General features: G+C 48.8%; 1 protein-coding gene across 6 annotated transcripts in view; it reads right to left on the bottom strand.

Annotated features, from left to right (window-relative positions):
* The window catches only part of LOC118219118 (kinesin-like protein KIF21A), a 37,074-nt gene extending 16,233 nt beyond the window's left edge, over positions 1–20,841 (bottom strand). For 5 of the 6 annotated variants that reach the window (XM_035402029.1, XM_035402033.1, XM_035402030.1 and 2 more), the window contains exons 1-11: positions 20,398–20,841; positions 7,843–8,065; positions 5,789–5,971; positions 4,893–5,042; positions 4,169–4,300; positions 2,601–2,771; positions 1,860–1,975; positions 1,513–1,708; positions 718–907; positions 486–549; positions 69–266 (exon numbers count right to left, since the gene is read on the bottom strand). In XM_035402029.1, coding sequence (XP_035257920.1) covers positions 69–266; positions 486–549; positions 718–907; positions 1,513–1,708; positions 1,860–1,975; positions 2,601–2,771; positions 4,169–4,300; positions 4,893–5,042; positions 5,789–5,971; positions 7,843–8,065; positions 20,398–20,447 — 1,673 coding nt within the window. In that variant the 5' untranslated portion in view covers positions 20,448–20,841. Of the gene's footprint in view, positions 1–68; positions 267–485; positions 550–717; positions 908–1,512; positions 1,709–1,859; positions 1,976–2,600; positions 2,772–4,167; positions 4,301–4,892; positions 5,043–5,788; positions 5,972–7,842; positions 8,066–20,397 lie in introns of all 6 variants that reach the window. The other variant, XM_035402032.1, reaches the window with a different exon arrangement.
* Positions 20,842–21,789: the final 948 nt, after the last annotated feature.

The raw sequence follows: 21,789 nt of genomic DNA, 5'->3' as shown, positions 1-21,789 counted from the left end.
CGCGTCTCTCCGACTCTGAGCGCGCTCCGTTGACATGGCGACGGCACACGTTTCCTTTTTCGTCCTACCTCTTTTTCTTCTTCCTCTCTTTCTTCCTGAGCTTCTCCACGTCCTTCTTGGCTATCTCGATGATGTCAGAGGTGTCGTTCTCAGCGGGCAGGAAGGCGGGGCCCCCGGGCCCCCCGTAGAAGGGCGAGCGGGCGGAGGCGCGGGACAGGTTCTTCCGCAGGTTCTCGTTCATCGACTCGCTCTCCAGCAGCTTCGCCCTGGACCCAAAACAGTCAGCCAATCAGCACCGCTTCACAGAGCAGCCAATCAGCACTGGATCACAGAGCAGCCAATCAGCATTGCTTCACAGAGCAGCCAATTAGCACGACAGCAGAGAAGGGTCTGCTCATCAGCAGTGCTGCAGAGGACAGCCAATCAGCACCGCTGCACAAAACAGTCACCCAATAAGAAGAGTTACAGGAAGTGGTCAGCAGTACCTGAGCTCTTCAATCTCCTTGATGTAATTATGGATCATGGTCCCAATCTCCTCACTCCCCTCACCTGCAGAGTGAGACAGAGTGAGCTCACATTTCAGCAGGGACATCACACTGCACACACACACACACACACACACTCACACACTCACACACTCACACACACACTGCACACACACACACACACACTCACTCTGGCTCTCACACACACTCTCTCACACACACACACACACACCTGCTCTAGCGAGCGCCTGGTTGGCCTGGTCGCTCATCAGCTGCGTGAGCCGGGCCCTCTGAGCGTCTATGGTGTCCTGCATGGCCTTGATGCGCACGCGCAGGTTGTTGTTCTCCGTCTGCAGCATGGAGTTCTCCTGGAACATGTCGTTAATGCTCTCCATGCCGTCCTCGCCCACCATCCGCTTGCCCTGCGCGGGGAAGAGGGTCACACGGTCACACGCTCAATAAGAACTGTGCCTTATGGGACCTGTGTTCTGTAGTTGTTCCAGCGACCTTCGGTATGCACTTACTGTACGTCGCTTTGGATAGTAAAATGTAATGTAATGCAACATGGTTTCACACGGACGCCATTTTGGCTCAACGAGGTTGCCAAAGGGGAGAGATCTGCCGCCCTGCTTACATCTCACATCAGTCTCAAGTTCAGCACCCGTTTCTGCGGCTGCTTCTCTACCTCAATGATACAAGTACACAGAGGGAGGGACTCTCTCTCTTTCTCACAGAAAACCCCCCATGCTCTCTCTTTCTCTTCCCCCTCTTTCTCAAAGTGTAACTCTCTTGAAGTGTACCCCTCTCTCTCCCTCTTAATTTTTTACTCCTCCAGTCCCGCCCCTCCTCCCATCTTTCCTCCGCCCCCCTGTCCTGTCCCCTCCTCCGCCCCCCTGTCCTGTCCCCTCCTCCAGTCCCGCCCCTCCTCCCATCTTTCCTCCGCACCCCTGTCCTGTCCCCTCCTCCGCCCCCCTGTCCTGTCCCCTCCTCCAGCCAAGCCCCCTGTCCCCGCCCCCGGCCCTCTCACCGTCTTGTACTCCATCAGCTCCATCTGCAGCCGGGCGATCTCTGTGCGCAGGGCGCTGATCTGCTGGCTGGCCTTGTCCTGGTTCACCACCACGCGGTTCTTTATGTTGCGCGCGCGGTTGGCGTACTTGAGCGTGTTCAGCGTCTCCATGAAGTCCCGGTCCGACGGGCTGATGCACGCGATCATCATGGTTTGGCTGGGGCGGGGGGCGGGGGGCGGGGGGGGGGGGGGGGGGGGGGGTTGGAGAGAAAACATCATGGCATATTTTTAGGGCGCCTGTTCAGGCACACATAAGGACACCTAACATACACATTAAAGCCCCCTAGGGCACATTAGGGGGGGCAGACCTGTTCCCGCCCAGGGAGTCCTGCAGGAGGCGCGTGAGCTTGGAGTCGCGGTACGGCACGTGCGTCGCCCTCTTGCTCCGGTCCCCCAGGGCGCTGATGACGTTGCCAAGCGCCAACTTTAGCGCCAACGGCGGGAGGGGCACAAAGAGAGGGGCAAAAGACCGATAAGTCAGAAGCACTGAATAAACATAGTTATTCCGCAAAAACTTACACTCAAGAAGGCTCAGTGCAGAAAGGTCTATTGTAAGTCTTCAATTAAAAGACATTGCTTGAAGTGAGTCTGAGGTATCTTTTGATGTGCAGAGCTTTCTTTTTCTTTGATTCTCTGTATAACTTGTGGTTTTATCTTATAAATGTGGTTTTATTTTCTGGATGCAAGTTACACGTTTTATTTTCAAAGATTCCCCAATTTATCCACCAGAGGGCGCTGTGGTTTTACAGTTTCCACTGCAGAGAAAGCGGGTGGATATATCAGGAGGACAGACTGAGGTCACTGAGGGCCAGTTCCAGTGATCACCGTAAACTGTCCTGCACCACACCTGCTTTTTTGGAGCATGAATGAGACCTCAAACCCCACAGGTTCCCAACTGAGGCCCCTCAAAACTTTAGCATCATGCTAAAAGCCAAGAGCAGCAATTAGCTGGGACTGGATTCAGGAACCTTCCGGTTACTAGCCCAGTTTCCTTAATTACCCCTCCCTCGGTTTCGCGCGAGGTTCGGGCCCGGCCGGCGCCCGCTCACCAGGCCGCAGTTGATGGAGATGCCCTCTTTGGCCCGGTCCCCCGTCGCCCCGGTCCGCTTCAGCCGCTCGGACCCGGCCAGGTCCACGAAGTGAAACTTGGCGGTCAGCGTCTCGAACTCGTTCATCTCCGAGGAGCCGTTTGCCATCCTGTTGTCCTTCTGGTCCTGGTCCTGAAGACAAGACCGCAGAACTCAGCTCGCATACTATCTTTACCATACTATAGAACTCAGTATGCATACAGTCTTTACTGTACTATAGAACTCAGTATGCATACAGTCTTTACTGTACAGCAGAACTCAATGCACACACAGATTTTTTTTTTTACTGTACTACAGAACCCCTGTTTCATTTAAAAGCACCCCACTACTCCAGCAATATGACTATAATAAAGTAATACTAACTCTATACTATAGTGAGAATTCCTATTATTAAACTGATAGAAACTCCGTATTAAAGCAAAATGCTATGTTAAAGCCATAATAAGCATATTTCAGCAATAACACCTGTAGTAACAGTCTGATGGCCTTGTGTGTGTTGGAGTGTGTATGAGTGTGAGTGTGTGTGTGTGTGTGTGTGTGTGTGTATAGGTGTGTGTGTGTGTGTGTATAGGTGTGTGTGTGTGTGTGTGTGTGTGTGTGTATAGGTGTGTATGTGTGTGTGTGTGTGTGTGTGTGTGTATGTGTGTGTGTGTGTGTGTGTGTGTGTGTGTGTGTATAGGTGTGTGTGTGTGTGTGTGTGTGTGTGTGTGTGTGTATAGGTGTGTGTGTGTGTGTGTGTGTATGTGTGTGTGTGTGTGTGTGTATAGGTGTGTGTGTGTGTGTGTGTGTGTGTGTGTGTGTGTGTGTGTGTGTGTGTGTATAGGTGTGTGTGTGTGTGTGTGTGTGTGTGTGTGTATAGGTGTGTGTGTGTGTGTGTGTGTGTGTGTGTGTGTGTGTGTGTGTGTGTGTATAGGTGTGTGTGTGTGTGTGTGTGTGTATAGGTGTGTGTGTGTGTGTGTGTGTGTGTGTGTATAGGTGTGTATGTGTGTGTGTGTGTGTGTGTGTGTATAGGTGTGTATGTGTGTGTGTGTGTGTGTGTGTATGTGTGTGTGTGTGTGTGTGTGTGTGTGTGTGTATAGGTGTGTGTGTGTGTGTGTGTGTGTGTATAGGTGTGTGTGTGTGTGTGTGTGTATGTGTGTGTGTGTGTGTGTGTATAGGTGTGTGTGTGTGTGTGTATAGGTGTGTGTGTGTGTGTGTGTGTGTGTGTGTATAGGTGTGTGTGTGTGTGTGTGTGTGTGTGTATAGGTGTGTGTGTGTGTGTGTGTGTGTGTGTGTGTGTATGTGTGTGTGTGTGTGTGTGTGTGTGTGTGTGTATAGGTGTGTGTGTGTGTGTGTGTGTGTGTGTGTATAGGTGTGTATGTGTGTGTGTGTGTGTGTGTGTGTATAGGTGTGTATGTGTGTGTGTGTGTGTGTGTGTGTATAGGTGTGTATGTGTGTGTGTGTGTGTGTGTGTGTGTATAGGTGTGTATGTGTGTGTGTGTGTGTGTGTGTGTATAGGTGTGTATGTGTGTGTGTGTGTGTGTACTCACGCTGTCGGGGGCACACACGCGCACTTGGCACAGGTGTATGGTGAAGATGGCGTGGGACCGCGAGCTCTGAACGTTCATCTGCGTGCTGGCCGTGGTGCGAGAGAGAGCGCCCAGCTTCAGACACTGCATCATCTGAGAGAGAGAGGAGAGAGAGTTACACACACATACACACACACACACTGCATCATCTGAGAGAGAGAGGAGAGAGTTATACACACACACACACACACACACACACACACACACACACACTGCATCATCTGAGAGAGAGAGGAGAGAATTATACACACACACACACACACACACACATACACACACACACACACACTGCATCATCTGAGAGAGAGAGGAGAGAGTTATACACACACACACACACACACACACACACACACACACTGCATCATCTGAGAGAGAGAGGAGAGAGTTACACACACACACATACACACACACACACACACACACACACACACACATACACACTGCATCATCTGAGAGAGAGGAGAGAGTTATACACATACACACACACACACACACATACACACTGCATCATCTGAGAGAGACAGGAGAGAGTTACACACACACACACACACACTGCATCATCTGAGAGAGAGAGGAGAGAGAGTTATACACACACACACACACACACATACACACACACACACACACTGCATCAACTGAGAGAGAGAGGAGAGAGAGTTATACACACACACACACGCTCACACACCTCTGCCTCCGAGTTGACGGTGCGCGTGGTCACTCCCACAGTGTAGATCCCCCCGGCGGCGTCCTCGTGGATCTTGATGTGCGACCTCTGCTTCCTGGCCTCGGGGTCGCGCACGGAGTCAAACAGGTCCAGCACCTCCTCGTTATACAGCTGCGCAGAGAAGCAGAGCTGACCTCCATCCGCTTCCCTCAGCGGCAGGGACATCGGCACACGCACCGCGTAAACCAGGAAACGGAAAAACGCGTGATGTCACAAACGCAAGCGGCTGCCATTTCGTAGTGTCGATAGAACCCCTTCCCTTATGAGCGGTGCTCTAGGTTTTACATAATAACTGGAGAAGAAAGACAGCAAGATGAGCGTTACATGAATACAATACAATAAAATAAAATGGCCGAAGTAGCCCTCAGCAGGTTCACTGTGACACACGGAAACATCGCGGGGAGATTATTAGACGCTCCGAAACATAACGCTTTAGGGATTAAAGTCTGCACTGGGCCCTTAGCATGTAACGCTAATCTTGCTGTCATTCTTCTCCGGGTTACTAGACAGCTCCTCACATGTTCGTACAAGCTGAGAGAGGACACGCTTGACACAAGTACGGAGAGGCCTGATCCTTCTCTACAACCCGCCCCCCCCCCCCAAAACCACCACTGCCCCCACCTACACCTCCACTAACCCCCACACCCCCACCTCCCCTCAAAGTGCTGGGAAACAGCTGCAGGCCACAGTTAACTGATGTTTTACATTTTAAAACGATCTGCATTTTGGGGGAGAGCGGCCCATTAGCTCAATAAACCGCAACCCTCGCTTAAGTCCCGTGTTAAACAGGAATAGCCGGACCCTCCGGGCTGGGCGGGGCTGGGCGGGGCAGGGGCAGGGCGTGGCGGGGCGCGCACCTCCAGGAACTGGGCGTTGATCTTGAACTCGGGGAGGGGCCGGCCCTGCTCGGCCGCCGCCCGCCGCCGCTCCTCGATGCCGCGGTACAGGTGGCGCACCGCGCGCGGGATGATGCCCAGCTCCTCGCAGTCGATGCTGACGTCGAACCCCGTGCCCATGGTGTAGGTCTTCCCCGAGCCCGTCTGGCGAGAGAGGAGGCGGACTTACACACCTGCTGCACCAAATTTACCTGCACCCAGAGTTACTTACAAAGGGTGTGGTGTGTAACAATACTACTACTACTGATACAGCTAGTACTACTGCTGCTACTACTACTACTAATACTACTACTGCTACTGATGCTACTACTACTACTACTACTGCTAATACAGTTACTACTAGTGCTACTACTACTACTGCTGCTACTACTACTACTGCAAATATCTTTACTACTAGTGCTACTACTACTACTGCTGCTACTACTACTACTGCAAATATCTTTACTACTAATGCTACTACTACTACTACTAATAATAATAATAATGTAACTTTATTTTCTGAGAAGGAAGTGAGAAGTACATTTTTAAAATTAATTTTAGATGAAAGTAGAAGCCAGTGTTGTGAAGCCAGGATGGGCATTACAGGAGATCTCTTTTTCGTTTTGGGGAGACGCCTAGCAGCTGAGTTTTGAAAATACCACAGGTTACACGCATCAGGTGGGACGTACGTCACATGAAAACACAAGTCTAAACAGGGCCAAGCCCACACAAACACACTCTGAAACCGCTAGTGCGTGATGACGTTGCTGTTTCTATGGTGACGTACAGGGATCGGGTGTTTTACTAGTGTGTGTGTGTGTGTGTGTGAGAGAGAGAGAAAGACCAGCAGAGAGATGCCGTTCTTGTGATGAAAGTGTAAAAATGGCACGGTAACCTGTGGAGGTCAGTGGATATGTTTTAAAATGGAAATAAAGCCAGTATCCGAATCAAATATGGGAGAGCGAGGGTGACTTTCACAAGGCCCTGACGACCAGTGTGTCGACAATGGGTAGAGGTCAGAGTTCAGAGTTCAGAGGTCAGGGGTCGTGTGTAATGAACGCTGCGACACGGCAGAACCTGACATGAAGGGCGGCGACACTGGGTCAGTGCACTCGGGCACTGGCTCCAGGGAACTGGCGGAAAGAGGAGAAGGGGGCCAGAAAAAAAAACCTCAGACAGAGGCCGTGGTCGACATGGCAACCGTCAGAAAAATGCGACGCTAGGGCCGGGATTGGCTGTCGGTTCCCCCTGCTCTCCGCTCGGTGCGCATGAAAGCAAGGGGCCTGACAGCAGAACAAGGGAAGGAGGACTTCCAGGGAAGGAAGGGGGAACAAACAGAGCGATAAAGAAAGAGAGGGAGGGGAGGGGGCGAGAGGGGGAGGGGGGGAGAGAGAGAGAGAGAGAGAGAGAGAGAGAGAGAGAGAGAGAGAGAGAGACTACACGGTTCAAGCTAAGATTCATTCCAAAGTCCATGCCATTGCTGGAGTCACAGAGTAAAAAAAACCTGCCCTCTAAATGGGGGTGGAATCCACGGCTTCTGTTCACAACTTGAGGGACAACCAGTGACACCAATTCAAGAGTTTAGTGCAGAGGTGGAAAATACAGGTTCAGAAAGTAAAAGTCCTACCCAGTATTTTGTTCCAGTAACCTGGATTCGCTAATTAGCACAATTCGTCAGCCAGGAGGCAGAGGCAGAACTAATTAGTGAAACCAGCTGGCTGAGTTCATGGGTGGAAGAAACACATGGCAGGACTTCTACTTCCCCCGGACTTTTCACCTCTGGTATAGTGCCATTATTGTATGCCGCATCATTATTATTATTATTAATAGACATAAATAAGCACTAAACTTCGCTTCCCTACCTTTGAAGTTGAAACATTCCAACCTCACGCATCTTCTGAATATTAATTAAGGGGCGTGGCCAAGCACAATACCGCAGCAACGGGCATTCTGCACTGCAATACAGCACCCAAACCTCCTGGGGCTAAGAAGCAGTGGAGACGGAAGGCCCAGGAGGAGGCCGAGCGGCGACCCACCTGCCCGTAGGCGAACACGGTGGCGTTGTAGCCCTCCAGGCAGCCGTCGATCAGCTTCTCGGTGCAGTGGGTGTAGACGGCCTCCTGCCCGGCGTCCATGTCGAAGACGTGGTCGTAGGTGAAGGCCTTGTCCTTCCCCAGGGTCACCTGGGGCTCCCCCGGCGTCACCGACGTGCAGATGTGGCACCCCTCGATCTTCTCCCGGGCCAGCTGGGGTCGGATCCTGGGTGGGGGGGGCAGGGGGGGGGGCGGGACACGGAACGTCAATCACGGCAGAGACACGCCCGCTGCCCGCCTCGCAAACCGCCCGTCACCTGGAGAGATTCTAAACGAGGGCGATTCGAAATGCTAACCGCTCGAGCGCGCCGACACCTTCAGCCGGGTAAGAACCCGATGGAATGCGGTCGGTGTGGCGATGGTCGCCGTGGCAGCCGTCCAAGGCGTGCGCTCCGAGCAGGTGCCAGAGCTAGCTGCAGCTACTGGGGTCCCGCCTCACACACACGCACATTTCAGTCTCTTTCCCGATCTCGCAGTCATCGTCGTGCGTAGGTCTACAGGAAACGCGACCAAAAGTGTTTACCGTATGAAAGAACAGGTGCCGATCTGCCGTTTACTGTGGTAGGCAGATCAAGATTCCTGGGCTTGCGTGTGTTTGTGTGTGTGTGTGTGTGTGCGTGTGTGTGTGCGCGTGTGTTTTAGTGTTTGTGTGTGTGTGTGTGTGTCTCCCCTTTGTTCCAAGGAGTGTTCATGTCTCCAGCTCACATGAGGGAGACAGGTCTGAAAACACATTAGAAAAACAGTCACACCCCTTCTTATGTATTTAACTTTCTCCTTCCCTCTTCCTCACACGCAAATGTACATGCACACACATTCTCACACATACGCTCACGCACGCACACACACACACACACGCACGCACACACACGCACACACACTAGGTCAAAACACTCCACACTTTTCTCTCCTAATTCTTGCTGAGGTATTTGATAGTCTTCTGCATTCCTCGGCAACACCCTCTTTTTGATAAAAAGAGGGATTTTTTGGGGGGGGGGGGGGGGGGGGGGGGGGAGTCCGCACTAATCCTACTGGCCCGGATCCCAAAACACAGCAGGGTTCCCACTCCTATCCTGACCTGTCACATTAACGGTGAAAACGCTAACATCCATCAAAATGTAGCTAACATAACACTATCATCCATCATAAAGCAGCTAATATAATGCTAACATCCTTCATAACGCAGCTAGCATAACGCTAACGGCTCGTTCCAGTGATTGGGAGCACAGCGCTGGGATGGAAACACGTTGGCATTTAAGCGCCAACAGAAACCGGACTGAGGAGCAATCAAACAGGAAGTAAGGGGATGGTTGAACCGGGAGAGCAGGAAATTAAGTCATCATAACCCCGGCTGTGTTGACGTTAGCGGCTTCCACAGAAATACAGTACAGTAGGACAGCGCTCTCTCGTCCACACGAAGACAACGAGGGCCAGAATGTTCCGGCAGGTTTCAGCACTCAGTCAGCTTCGCGGCCAGCGTGATACTTCCTACAATAAAAACGGACCAGCCCCAAGCTGGAATGTTCCAGACTGGGAAACCCCTGTATCGCTGAAGCCTAGTCAGGACGGAGGACATTGCCCCCCTCTCGCACAAACAAGACCACCTTTCAACTGCAAAAACAAGCACAAACAGGTACAAACAAAACCATTCAAAAGCCAATAGATCTACAATAAAAACAGTGCATGGACTAACTTCAACCCAAGAAAAAAAAACACACAGAGGAACATTTTTAACCAATACAAGAAAGTGTTCCCTTGAAGTACCACACTGTCCTGGACTATTGAAATTCCTAGTCCCTACTAAATATGGCTTCCTCACCAACGATGAATGTCCTGGCGTCCTAGGCTCGTAGCATCAAGGGTTAAACGTTACATAATGGAGCTACGAGTAGGGACGCGCTTCCTTGTTGCGCAAAGGACTCTGGGAGAGAGCTTTTCACTTTTAAATCAAATGCAAACAGACTGTCAATGGCGTGCCGAACGGCCAGAATATCCGCCCTTGTTTGACAAGAGAACTTTTCCACTGGATGATACGTAGAGGTCCAATCCTAACCCGTTGCTGCAGGTCTTTCTAAAGCAGTGGTTCTCAAACTCGGTCCTGGGGCACCACTGCGTGTGCTGGTTTTCATTCCAACCTCAACTGCAATCCCAGAATTTTAAAAAGCCATTATTTTTTCTTAATCAGGTGCTTTTCATGTTTCAGAGCTGGGGTCCCCAGTCTTCTCCAGAAAGGGCCAGTGTGGGTGCGCACACCTGATTCTACTAATCAAGGTGCTTAGCAACGACTCTGATTGATTAGTAGAATCAGGTGTGTGCACTGCTCTAAAGGAAAGATCTAGTCAAATATGAACCCTGTCTCCTCTGAACAGAAATGAAGACACATAAAAAACATTAGACATACAGAGTCCATGTGTCACTCTATGCTAATGCTACGATGATTACGATAGTTATGATGATACTATTAGCAATGATTATTATGAACAGCGCAGTCGGGTCCAATGTTCTCCCAGCTCCACAGGTGCGAGCCAACACATGCCTCTGTCCCCTGGACTGTTAGGGCAGAGGTGAGAGGTCAAGGGTCACAAGGCCAGCCTATTTGTGACTGCAGGGCGGGAAGGTCATTGAGAAAGTGCCGTAATCGTAGGTTTCAGTGAGGACCTTGGGGAGTCTACGTAGGGGATGGGGGGGTGTTGAGGGGAACCTATTATCTTATGGATGGATGAAATATTGTACCTATATCACGAGTATACTATTTGTTATGTTCAACAACCTGATTTTATGTCCAATAGTTAAGAATCAACACGTCTCATGTTTCTTTAATCACATGTTTAATTTATTATTTAAGTAAATGGAACTAAATAAAACAAAAAATACAGCTCCAACATAGAGAATGAAGGAATTACTAAATTAATGAATGCACGTATCGATATACTTTATTAACCCGTGTACATGGTTTCCAGTCTACGTAGGCCAGTTTAGAAGGCCATCACTGTTCCCAGAGCAGCCAGCACGATTTAAAATGTAAAACAAACGCACGTACAGCAGTCCAGCCCCGCGCGTGGCAGTCTGACCCAATCAGACAAGGGCCTCACGGTTGTCAGCACACCTCGCAACATCAAACACCGACGTTACGACATCAGCCCCCCAAGATGTTTTTAAAAGAAGTGGACTCCGGAACGCAGCGAATCGCGCGATTGCGTCACAGCCAAGACCGCCGCTTTCGCACTCCCCGGCAAGATGCTTCACTTGCAATACGCTTTCAAGGGAATCCCAGTCATGCAGGCATATTGCAGAGCGCTGGCAGTCTGCATGTTTCCCCACTTTGAGTGACTGGCGTGAGATAACGGTCGAGGTATTCGTTCGCTGAAACGTTCAAACAGGCTCTCCCGAGTGCTGTATTACTTAGACTCAGAATAAGTATTGTGATTCTGAAAGCCATCCATTTCAATCCCACGTGTTTGAAGTAGCCTTTTATCCTTAAAGTGCACAAAATCTACAGAGAGCTCAAGCGTATCATTACATCAACACTGAAATGACGACGATGTCTGATATCATATGTCTGATATCATCTTGTCTAAAGCAGACAAGAGCGTCAAGTTTGGCTACAATCCCAAACTATTCAAACTACCTCCAATACCAGTCAGACAAACTCCGCAAAGTGCCTACAAAGCAAACAAAACAAAAATAAGTCTCGCAAAGCCAGGAAATAGGACATCGTACAACGCAGGCGACGCTTGTCACAACAAACAGGAAATCACGGACTACCAACGAGCCGTTTCCGGATATTTCCGTCGCACGTACGGACTTTTAGAGGTGACTGTCCGCGCACTGTGAGCACACCTGCGCAGACCTGGCAGTCACCTCAGCCGAAACGGGACACCGCTCCTCTCCCCCCGCTCGGAAAAGCCTAATAATTATACCCCTCCCCCCCCCCTTCACCCTGCTCCCGTTTTTTACGCCTTTAGCCGAAAGCTAAGATCTCCTCAGGGGGGGAATTCGGTATTAAATGCACACCGAACCAGGTGCTAAAGATAGTTAGCCTCCGCCGTCCAATAGCCATTAAGCACCGGTCGCCTCAAGAGCTAGTCCCACTGCCCCGGGCACAGACAGCAGGTGTGTTTGAAGAGCCGCGACAGGGAAGCGTGACCCCTTGACCTTCACCAGAGCGGGAACGGCAGGACGCGACCCCCGCAGCTGTGGTATAAGCGCAGACGAAGATCCGGTCCAGTCTTCCTCACTCACTTTTGCCTGGGCAAAATAAAGTTGTGCTTTTCTCACTGTGCGGAGTTAAGAGATCAGCTGTCACTAAAGATAATGACAAGCGTTTTTGGTAAGCAAGGATGTGACATTAGTTCACACTGTTTTCGTTTAGCGAACGTTCTTATCCAGAGACTCACGATGCAAGAGAACATAAGCGTATCCGCTGGAGGTCTGCAAACAACATTCGCAGACCACAGACACCAAATGCAGCGCTGAGTTCCATATAAATCTAGATTGTGTATGCAGAGTTCTAGAGCCTTCCAGATGCACTTGCGTCAATCTTTCTAGGTCGGCTACTTTTCTATTGTAGGTTATCAGCGTGTGAAGTGTGTGCGTATTTATAGTGTCCGGCTCCTGTGCGTGTGTGTGTGTGTGTGTGTGTGTGTGTGCATCCGTGCGTGTGTGTGTGTGTGTGTGTGTGTGTGCGCGTGTGTGTGTGTGCATCCGTGCGTGTGTGTGTGTGTGTGTGTGTGTGTATGAGTGTGCGTGTGCGTGCGCGTGTGTTCTGATAAATTCAGTCAAACTACAACAAGAGCCGAGCCCATGTGACACGTCTCGTTAGCTTCAGGCCGCTAACCTCATTATTCTGATTACGGCGACGGGGAGAGAGAGCCCTGTAACGCGACCCCACCGCAGCCAGCGCTCCGCTTCACTCTGCGGCCCACGTTAATCCCAGGAGAGCCGGTCCACCCGACCCGACACGCTCACCGGCGCTGAGCGAAGCGGCCTATTTCAGTCCCGCCTTGAACTCTCGTTCAGAGAAAAAGACGGCCATTTTGAGGAACTTGAAAAAGCGATATCGTTTTGAAGCGCGCTCAACGGGGAGCTGTAGGGAGATGTAGTTTGTTTATTCTGCATGAAAGATTAAAAGGGGAAATGATAAATGGGGTTTAAGTGATCAGCCGTTGGTCCAATTTGGCCCTTAGTTTGAACAACAGACTTTTCTGTCACATTCATATCCGTAAAAATAATCCCAGAAGGCAGAATTAAAATAGAAGAACAGGGAAGATTCCTCTTAAAGGGCTTATTGATAGTGACCTGTCACTTTTAAGGAACATTATCTTATAAAGTTGGGCGTTACACGTTTCCTTTTCTGGGAGCAGTTGTTGTTGTCTGCAGACTGTAGTATCATTTGCTTTACTTGGTGGGTTTTTCCTTTAAGACACTGAAGAAGATGAAGAGTGAGGTCATTTCCTGTCAGCGTATTGATCCTGCGCTTAATGACACACCGTCTGCCGGTCGCCGGACCTGATTGGATTTGAGCCCGTCCAGCTCTGCTGACTCACCCTCCGGGACGGAACAGGTCGTCTCCATGACGCCGTCCGTCGGCCCCGGCTCGGCCGGTGTCTCCCGGGAAACGGGCAGCCGCCGGCACGGCGAGCCCGCAGAACGCCCGATCTACAGCAGGACCGGTGTGCCGAGAACAACCAGCTTACAGTTACAGGAACGCAGCCTGAAATTAACACCGATTAAAAAAACACGTGCTCTTACAGGAACCCAGATACACGGAATGCGCAGGCGAGTTTCAAAATAAAAGTTCACCTCATTGCATTAAATGTTGCATCTCTGGATTGTGGTAGTGATCTGACCGATACACAGTTCTGTCATGCTTAGCAATATCTGTGTTCCAATCTGATATTGAAATACAATTCCCATCAAACCTCTCACCAATATCCCACAGACATCGCAGACAAGGACTGCGGGTGCTTGAGGCAAGGAAAGCACAGAAACGGCTGTGTACGCCATTAAAAAGATAAAGTTTTAAAGAGATAAAGGTTAAAAGATAAGAACTTCGTACTGACATGCTGACTCGCTCAACAGACGAGGACGAGCATCCACATGAATAACAGATTATGACATCCCAAAGGGAATAACAAGCAGTCGAGAACATGTCAAGGGAGGTGAATCTTCTGCTGATGTCACCCAGGAGAGCATTGTGGGTAAAGCAAGTGATGTCACTCAGCAGAGCATCATGGGAGGAGGAAGGTGATGTCACTCAGCAGAGCATCATGGGAGGAGGAAGGTGATGTCTCTCAGCAGAGCATCACGGGGGGAAGAAGTGATGTCACTCAGCAGAGCATCATGGGAGGGGGAAGGTGATGTCACTCAGCAGAGCATCACGGGGGGAAGAAGTGATGTCACTCAGCAGAGTATCATGGGAGGAGGAAGGTGATGTCACTCAGCAGGGCATCATGGGAGGAGAAAGGTGATGTCACTCAGCAGGGCATGGCAGGGGGAGGAAATTAAATTGAGTGAGCCAGGAATGGATATTGCAACCAGTAGCCTGTTGGTCAAATCCCAGGTTGGACACTGCTGCTGTCACTCACCGTGGACTGCTTCAGGTAATGTCCTATCACACGTGTCGACAAAAGTTACCATGGTGACCATGCGTTGATCGATAGCATTAATAGGGACCTAGGATTTTGAGAGATGGCACTACCTCAATCACATTACAGGTTTAAAAAAAAACATGGCTGCCAGCCCAGCCAGGTTCTGTGTAAAATCACCCCACTCAGACTCACGGCGCGACAGCAGTCAGAATCAAATTAACCTTTAACGTTGAGAATCAGTCGCGCGTTAAACAGGGGGTGATTTGGTCAGCGAGTCTTTCCAGTGCTGCATATTCATTCGCTTCGGTGAGGGGGGGGTGGGGGGGGGGCTACTGCCGGCCCCCACGCTGACTCCGATAAGGAAACGTTAGCGAAATGACCTCTTCGCGGCAGCTTAAAGGGTCATCCCTCATTTTTATTCACTAAGAATGCCTGAGGCCAGATCTCACCTTCTTGTGCAATTCACTTGGGACATGCTACAGAAATCTTCTGTTCCTTTTGTGGAGTGTTCTTCATGGAAACGAAAAGAAATAAGCTTAATTATCTCTTAAGTGCAAATCATTTACATACAATTTGCTCTACATCATATGCTAATCCTGTGCCATGGCAAGACATTTTTTATTGTAGAGTAAGAAAAGGCACACCAGCAATTAACCATTTACCAGGTCATACCAGTCCTTTTTCTCAATGACTTTTGGACTTTGAATATTGTCAAGTGCCTCTGTTTGCCAAAGATAGCACTTCTGTTTAATGAGCTCTCATTGGCTGGTCTGATTGACAAGACGTAGGAACACGATTACCAGCTTCCTTTGCGTCGAAGGAAAATAAACCTATTCCGAGGGTACATTAGTATTTTTGCACAAACAAGGTGGAACCCGAATGTGTTCATCTGTAACCACTTCAAAACTGACCGTATTGACGCTTTCACAGAACGGTGTTTCTATGGTTGCCGGTGTCAAAGGTCATTGGTCACACGCAGCGCACGGAAATGTCCAACGATTCAGCATCTCGGGAAAGCCCCGCCTCCACACCTCTGACAACCTGCTGACATTTCTAAGTTTATTTTAACGGTTACGTAAAACAGGAAGTCCCTTGAGATAAAAATCTCTTTTTTCCAGCGAGGCCGGGCCGAGACAGCAGCCGTAAATCACAGCGCACAAACGCTCCGTGTGACACGGTGACACGGCGAAAGAACCGGAACTAGATCAGCTCTCTCCGCTCCCTTTGTAACGGAGTCTGAGCGGCATCAGGGTACGAGGAGGATGCCACAGGAGGTCAGAGGTCACGGTGCAGACTTCTGGGCAGTTCCGGGAATGGGCATGGCGAGCACGTCAAAATTGGGAAGCTGATCCTGGATCAGCACTTGCGCATGTCCGTTGTGGCCACACTTTCACCGGGGGGGGGGGGAGGTTAACATTGCAGAAGAGCAAGTCTTGCAGGGGATTCTGGGAGATCACACTGGCCCAGTGACTCCTAACCCACACGCAGAACGGCGCTGGTCAAGCAAGATGCACACGACCTATGAGCACTCAAGAGGCCTAAAAATCCCACCCACACACACACACACACACGCACACACACATACACACACACACACACACACACACACACACACACACACACACACACACACACACACACACCCACACACACACACACACACACACGCACACACACACACACATACACACACACACACACACACACACGCACATACACACACACACACACACACGCGCACATGCGCACACACTTCAGTTCCATTACACTGAAAGGCCTTTCTGTACAAGACTCTCATTCCCTCAACATCTATGTTTCTCTCTCTGCCCCCCCCCCTCAAGTAAATATGCAAGTAAAATACTCTACAAATATTATTATTGTCATTATTATTAATAACAATAATAACAATAATAATAATAATAATAATAATATGATGATGATGATTATGATGCACCACTATCCTGCTAGTAAGCTGATATCGACAGTTATTTAACATTACAGGCTTTTCTCTTTTTTTGTACGCACACATTTTACTGCCATTTTGATACCCTGTGCATTTTTGTTCCACGAGCCGGTAAGAGAATATCAGAAATCCTCTTAGCGCCTCCCTCTTGAACCCGAAACGAAGCGCTGAACACCGTTAACGGACAGGAACGGCTCGGCAAGTTCGGGCAGGCGCGCCGCCGCCCGCCCGCCCGCCTCTCTCTCCCTCCCCGGGAACCCCGAAGGCGAGACCCGCAGGAGAAGTTTCCGACGCGCCGGTTGTAAGCCAAAGCAAAGCTGTCAGTCATTTTGTCTGCGGTGCACTCGCACGGTTAGTGCCAGCACTGCTGGTTTCCCACTGAGCAATGCCAAGGAATGATTACCGGGTTGCCATGGTTCCCGGCGTTTAGCAGGTGTCAACAGTTAAACCATTATGAAACGAGGCTTTCGACGCATAGAGGTCCCGAGGAATTAAAGCAGGAGATTTGGAGAGGCTTCCGCTACTGCTAACTGCGTGAGGTGGCTTAGCTCTTTTTGTGAGGACCAACGCCTGGTTCAGAAGACTGCAAAAAACCTAGCTAGAGCACCTGACGGACTGGGAAATAAGGACTTATGCTTGAGACAAACAATGTGATCTCATGCTACAAATATGAAACCAACAGTCAGAGAGACTGAGGTTAGTCTGACACTCCGACACATTTCCCACTGATCTCGCTCTCCCACTCTCACTCCCTCCTCTCTCTGACACTCACTTTCACTCTCTCTCTCCCTTTCTCTCTCTCTCTCACACACACACACAAAAGCAAAGCTATGCTGCCAGTTTAAAGGACATCAAAACTACTGTTCCTTGGAGGACAATCAAGGTCAACCGAACAGAGAGTTCTCTGTACTGAAACCCAGCCCGAGCCTCTCGGATGACACTGAGGCCAGGAGAACCACCCATCCCACCTCATCCGCACAAAAAAAAAAGCATACGGTACAGACATACATACATACAGAGAGAGAGAGAGAGACACAGACAGAGAGAGAGAGAGAGAGAGAGCCTTAATTTCGCATAGTCTGAAATGGTGGCCTGACACACAAACCCTGGGCACACACTGATCCAGGCCGAAGCCTGACCTCCGAGGCATTCCGAGGTTGGATCGGCAGAGCGTGACAACGCAGCGCAGGAAAGGCAAGGACTTCGTACTCGACATTTCGAGAAGAAAAGATCCCCGCCAAACGTTTCTTTTAGAAAACAATGAGAAAGGGCACACGTATGCACACATAGCGTACACACACACACACACACAGAGACACATAAAATTAATTAGAAAACAAACTGGCTGTATTGAAACACTCTATTTTTCTTTGCAACGCGGACCGAGAAACAGACAGAGAAATATAAACAGATTCCATTGTCGGCATTTTATTTCCTTTAATCCTTCAATGTCTGCTCTGCAGTGAGAGATATGGATGAGTGCATAACATCGGCTCTGGAAGAACCTGACTGAATGAATCGTTTCTCATAATTCATAAATCAGTCAGACAGGATCAGCCGAGCCAGTCTGTGCTGATATCTCAGTGTAAACTCTCTTCCCCGAGGCCCAGGTACTGGATTTCACACCTCTGCTTTTCTTAAATTACTACCGGAAAGACAGAAGACAGCCCTTTTATTTTCCGATTTATTTTTATTTGTTCTTTTTGTGTAATATTTAAAAACTGTGCACTGATTCTAATTTCTTTGCTTTAAGATTTGTTTTAGAATTCCCAATTCCAATAAAACACTCTTCACTACTCCCATTAAATAATAATAATAATAATAATAATCTTCATTATTACCTTTCTTACAAGGAAACTAGCTGATCAGTGTGCTTCACAGTGGAATATTAAAAGACAATATGTTTTTTTTTTTTTTTTTTTTTTTTTAAATAAGGGCAAAATATTCCAAATCAAATAAGGGCCCAAAAATCATAAACAGAAATCAGTCACCTATCTGGCATGGTCCCGCAGCTGGCTGTCAGTTAAGAGCTCTCATTAGGACGCGCATACTGAACAGAGAAGTGACTCATCGGGCAGTTCATACAGCAGACACGACTGACACGTCAGTTTTTGAATGGGGAAAATAATAATATGAGAATAACTCGGATCAGTTTGCCGCAATCGTGTTAATGTTCTCGAAATAAATGCTCTTGTGTAGTTATTAAAGCGCCGGGCTTCAGTCAGCCTGTGCTGTGTTACGAGCCTCGTGCTGTGTCACGGCTGAAGCTTTGCGCTTCAGTCAGCCTCGTGCTGTGTCACGGTTGAAGCACTGCCATCATACAGCAAAGGCCAGGCCAGAGCTCGGGGAGGGGGTGCGTTTGAGGGGGCTGATCGTTACGAAACCGCGCAAAGGTCTACGTACCCAGTGGCACTTCTTTTACAGCGATGTGAAATGTTAACGAGCTGCAACTCAGCGGGTGTGACAGTGAGGTGCCCGAATCTTTATACTGCTGGTGCGCAAGACCTGGGTCACATTGTCGAGTCATTGACAGGCAACCCATGCTAACTGAAATGTCAGCGCTTGAGCCAAAAAGCTCGTGTGATCAAACCACACACAGCAGTACAGCACATAAATATGTCAAACAAATGCACTAACTAACTATAAAGGTTGACAGCCTGTCAGTGTTACCATGAGAAACCTAGCGGCACCCACAGCTGCAACAGGTAAAACACGAACTACCACAAAACACGGCACAGTTTCTAAAGGTCGCACTTACGCGCTGCCCAGTTTCAGTTAAATTACGGAAAGAAATGATCGTGAAAAAAAGAAAGAATATCTTTACGATAAAGACGGTGATCAGGAATTAAAGCAGTGAACAGACTACACAAATCCCAAACCCAAATTCAGGGCAGTCACAGCCAGAGGACAGACAGACAGACAGACGGAAAGACCTGCCAATCCCCTTTCCCTGCTCAAATCACCTCTGCGAAAAGGAGCCGCTCATCACTCCACCTACACCTGTCTGCTCAGGTCTCCAACACAAACATTTCCTGAATAACCAAAGGAGGTACTTAACATAGGCAGCTTATATAATATGAACAACTATTATTATTATTATTATTATTATTATTGATAATGATAACAACAACAACAACAATAACAATAATATACAAAACATTTTTGGCAATGTAACAGCTGTTCCCGTCAAAACACAAAAGTTTCAGTTGGTTGTCGTTTTATTTTTGCCTTTGTAGTGCTTTTGGACAAATTTCTAACTCAAGCGAGACAAAAAATATTGCTTAGACAATGCAGATGCGAGATACAATGGGATGATGTAAATATTTGTTCGTTGGGCGTTCCGTAACATGTGGACAAAGAGATCCGTTTACAGTTCAATTACCTTGCTCTCTTCATAATAATGACTACTGAAATTTATATTTCAGCGCTCGGCAAGAAACAAATGCATAATATTGTGGTCCCCCAATACTTCATCCGTTTATAAACGAAGATGATATCGCTGTTGTAGCGACGCTACACCGCTGACATCATGCTTTGTTGCAATTTTTCATGTGTCACCGGTGAGGACACCTGACGCATATACAGCCCGTTGATATTATCTGTCTGCGCCCAGTTCGTATCTCTTGGACCACATCAGTACAGGCCGAAATGCAAGCATATGACCACTCTGTGGAAGAAGCATAATCCCCTAACAATAAAAGCGCTACACGCTGCAGAAAAGGCGGTGCTGCTGTGAGACCTCAGTGGGAAAAGGACATCGCAAATTTAACACAATGCTTCAAATGTAATCTAAGGACGCAGGATGCAACAGTATCTTGGCCTCAATTATTTAGCAGGCTACTTAATACCTGTCCTTAGTCTCCAGCGAAATAACAGGCTCTTTGAAACAAGAGTGGTCATGCTGGACTTCGCTCTGCAAAACGAAAAAAAAAATCGTAGATTCCTTACCTCAGAGCCACTCGGACCGAGCTTTCATCTTGTCCAGTAGACATGGTCATATTCTTTCAGCGTTCACAAGCAACTGCGCGAATGACCAAAATGAATCAGGGTATTATTGTTATTTCTTGTATCGGTGAGCCGCCGAGTGCGTCTCTGTCCACCCCGCTCTAGACGTCAGCAAAAGCACGAGCGCACCTCCCCTTCTCAACCATGTTTTCCAACACAAGGTCTGTCAATATCCACAGCGGTGAATTCCGTCAGCTGTTTGTCTTTTCCTCCCGTAGCAGCCGCCTAGCAAGCATTTTGCTGCGTCCTTAATTCTGAGACACGGCTGTTGTTGCCCGAAGCCCGCTTCCGTGCCGTCTCCTACAGGCTTGTCGGCCGCGTGTGTGCGATTGTCAGACTCGCGCATTCGTGCGCCTCACTTGAGCCGCTGTGACTCAGCAAGCCACGCCTTCCGAACTGTGCCGCTCCGTCGGGTTGCGAGTTTGCATCTGAATACACGGTCATACGTTTGCAACATCATTTGAATACTCATATACCATGCTGGTCATCGCTTTGTAACGTATTTGTTTTACTGGTAAAAAGGATCAATGCCCTACTGAACAGTTTTCTTTTCTAGTAAACATTAACAAAAATATACAACTCTAACTGAAATTATTTTGTATTTAAACCTTGCATTTTAAAACGAGTTCATCGCAATGAATGCTTTCCATGGAGCAACAGACAATTGACAACAGTTTTCTATTAGGCAGACTATTTTTTTGCGCATTTTCAGTTCAGCCTCACATTGCATTCACCTGTAAACACGTGGGTGGGCCACGTGGACATGAAACCTGCAGTGACATTAGACAGTATTTACTATACACACTGATACAGTACACACCAGAGGGGGGGGGGGGGGGGAGAGGTTTGTGCGTTACACACCACATTTGATTGCACACAACAAGCAAGGGCTCATATCCGTTTCTTAACACTGAGATAAATTCTGTTACAGGTGACAGAACGATATCCTGGGTCTCCTCCTACGGCTTTCGAAGTCATGTCACTAGGCGACAAAGGAGGGATAGAGGGATAGTCAAGTTATTTATCTGGTATGACTTTAACAAAGTGACAATGAATGAGAATTAAGAGGATGGTACAACTGTGATTATGCGACCTTGTGTGACCTTGCATTATGTGTCTAGGACAGTGGTCTCCAACCCTGGTCCTGGAGAGCTACAGGGTCTGCTGGTTTTCATAGTGACTCTGCACTTCATGAATCAATTAGAGCAGTTGATTACACAGTTAACTCTACTCACCTGGTGTCTTGGGTCTCAATTGAGTGCTGATTTTAAGGTGAAAACAAAAACCAGCAGACCCTGTAGCTCTCCAGGACCAGGGTTAGAGACCACTGGTCTA

The sequence above is a fragment of the Anguilla anguilla genome, chromosome 19, assembly GCF_013347855.1.
Source record: "Anguilla anguilla isolate fAngAng1 chromosome 19, fAngAng1.pri, whole genome shotgun sequence".
Lineage (NCBI taxonomy): Eukaryota > Metazoa > Chordata > Actinopteri > Anguilliformes > Anguillidae > Anguilla > Anguilla anguilla.
Note: the sequence above shows the minus strand (reverse complement) of the source record. Positions and strands in the feature narration are given on the sequence as shown.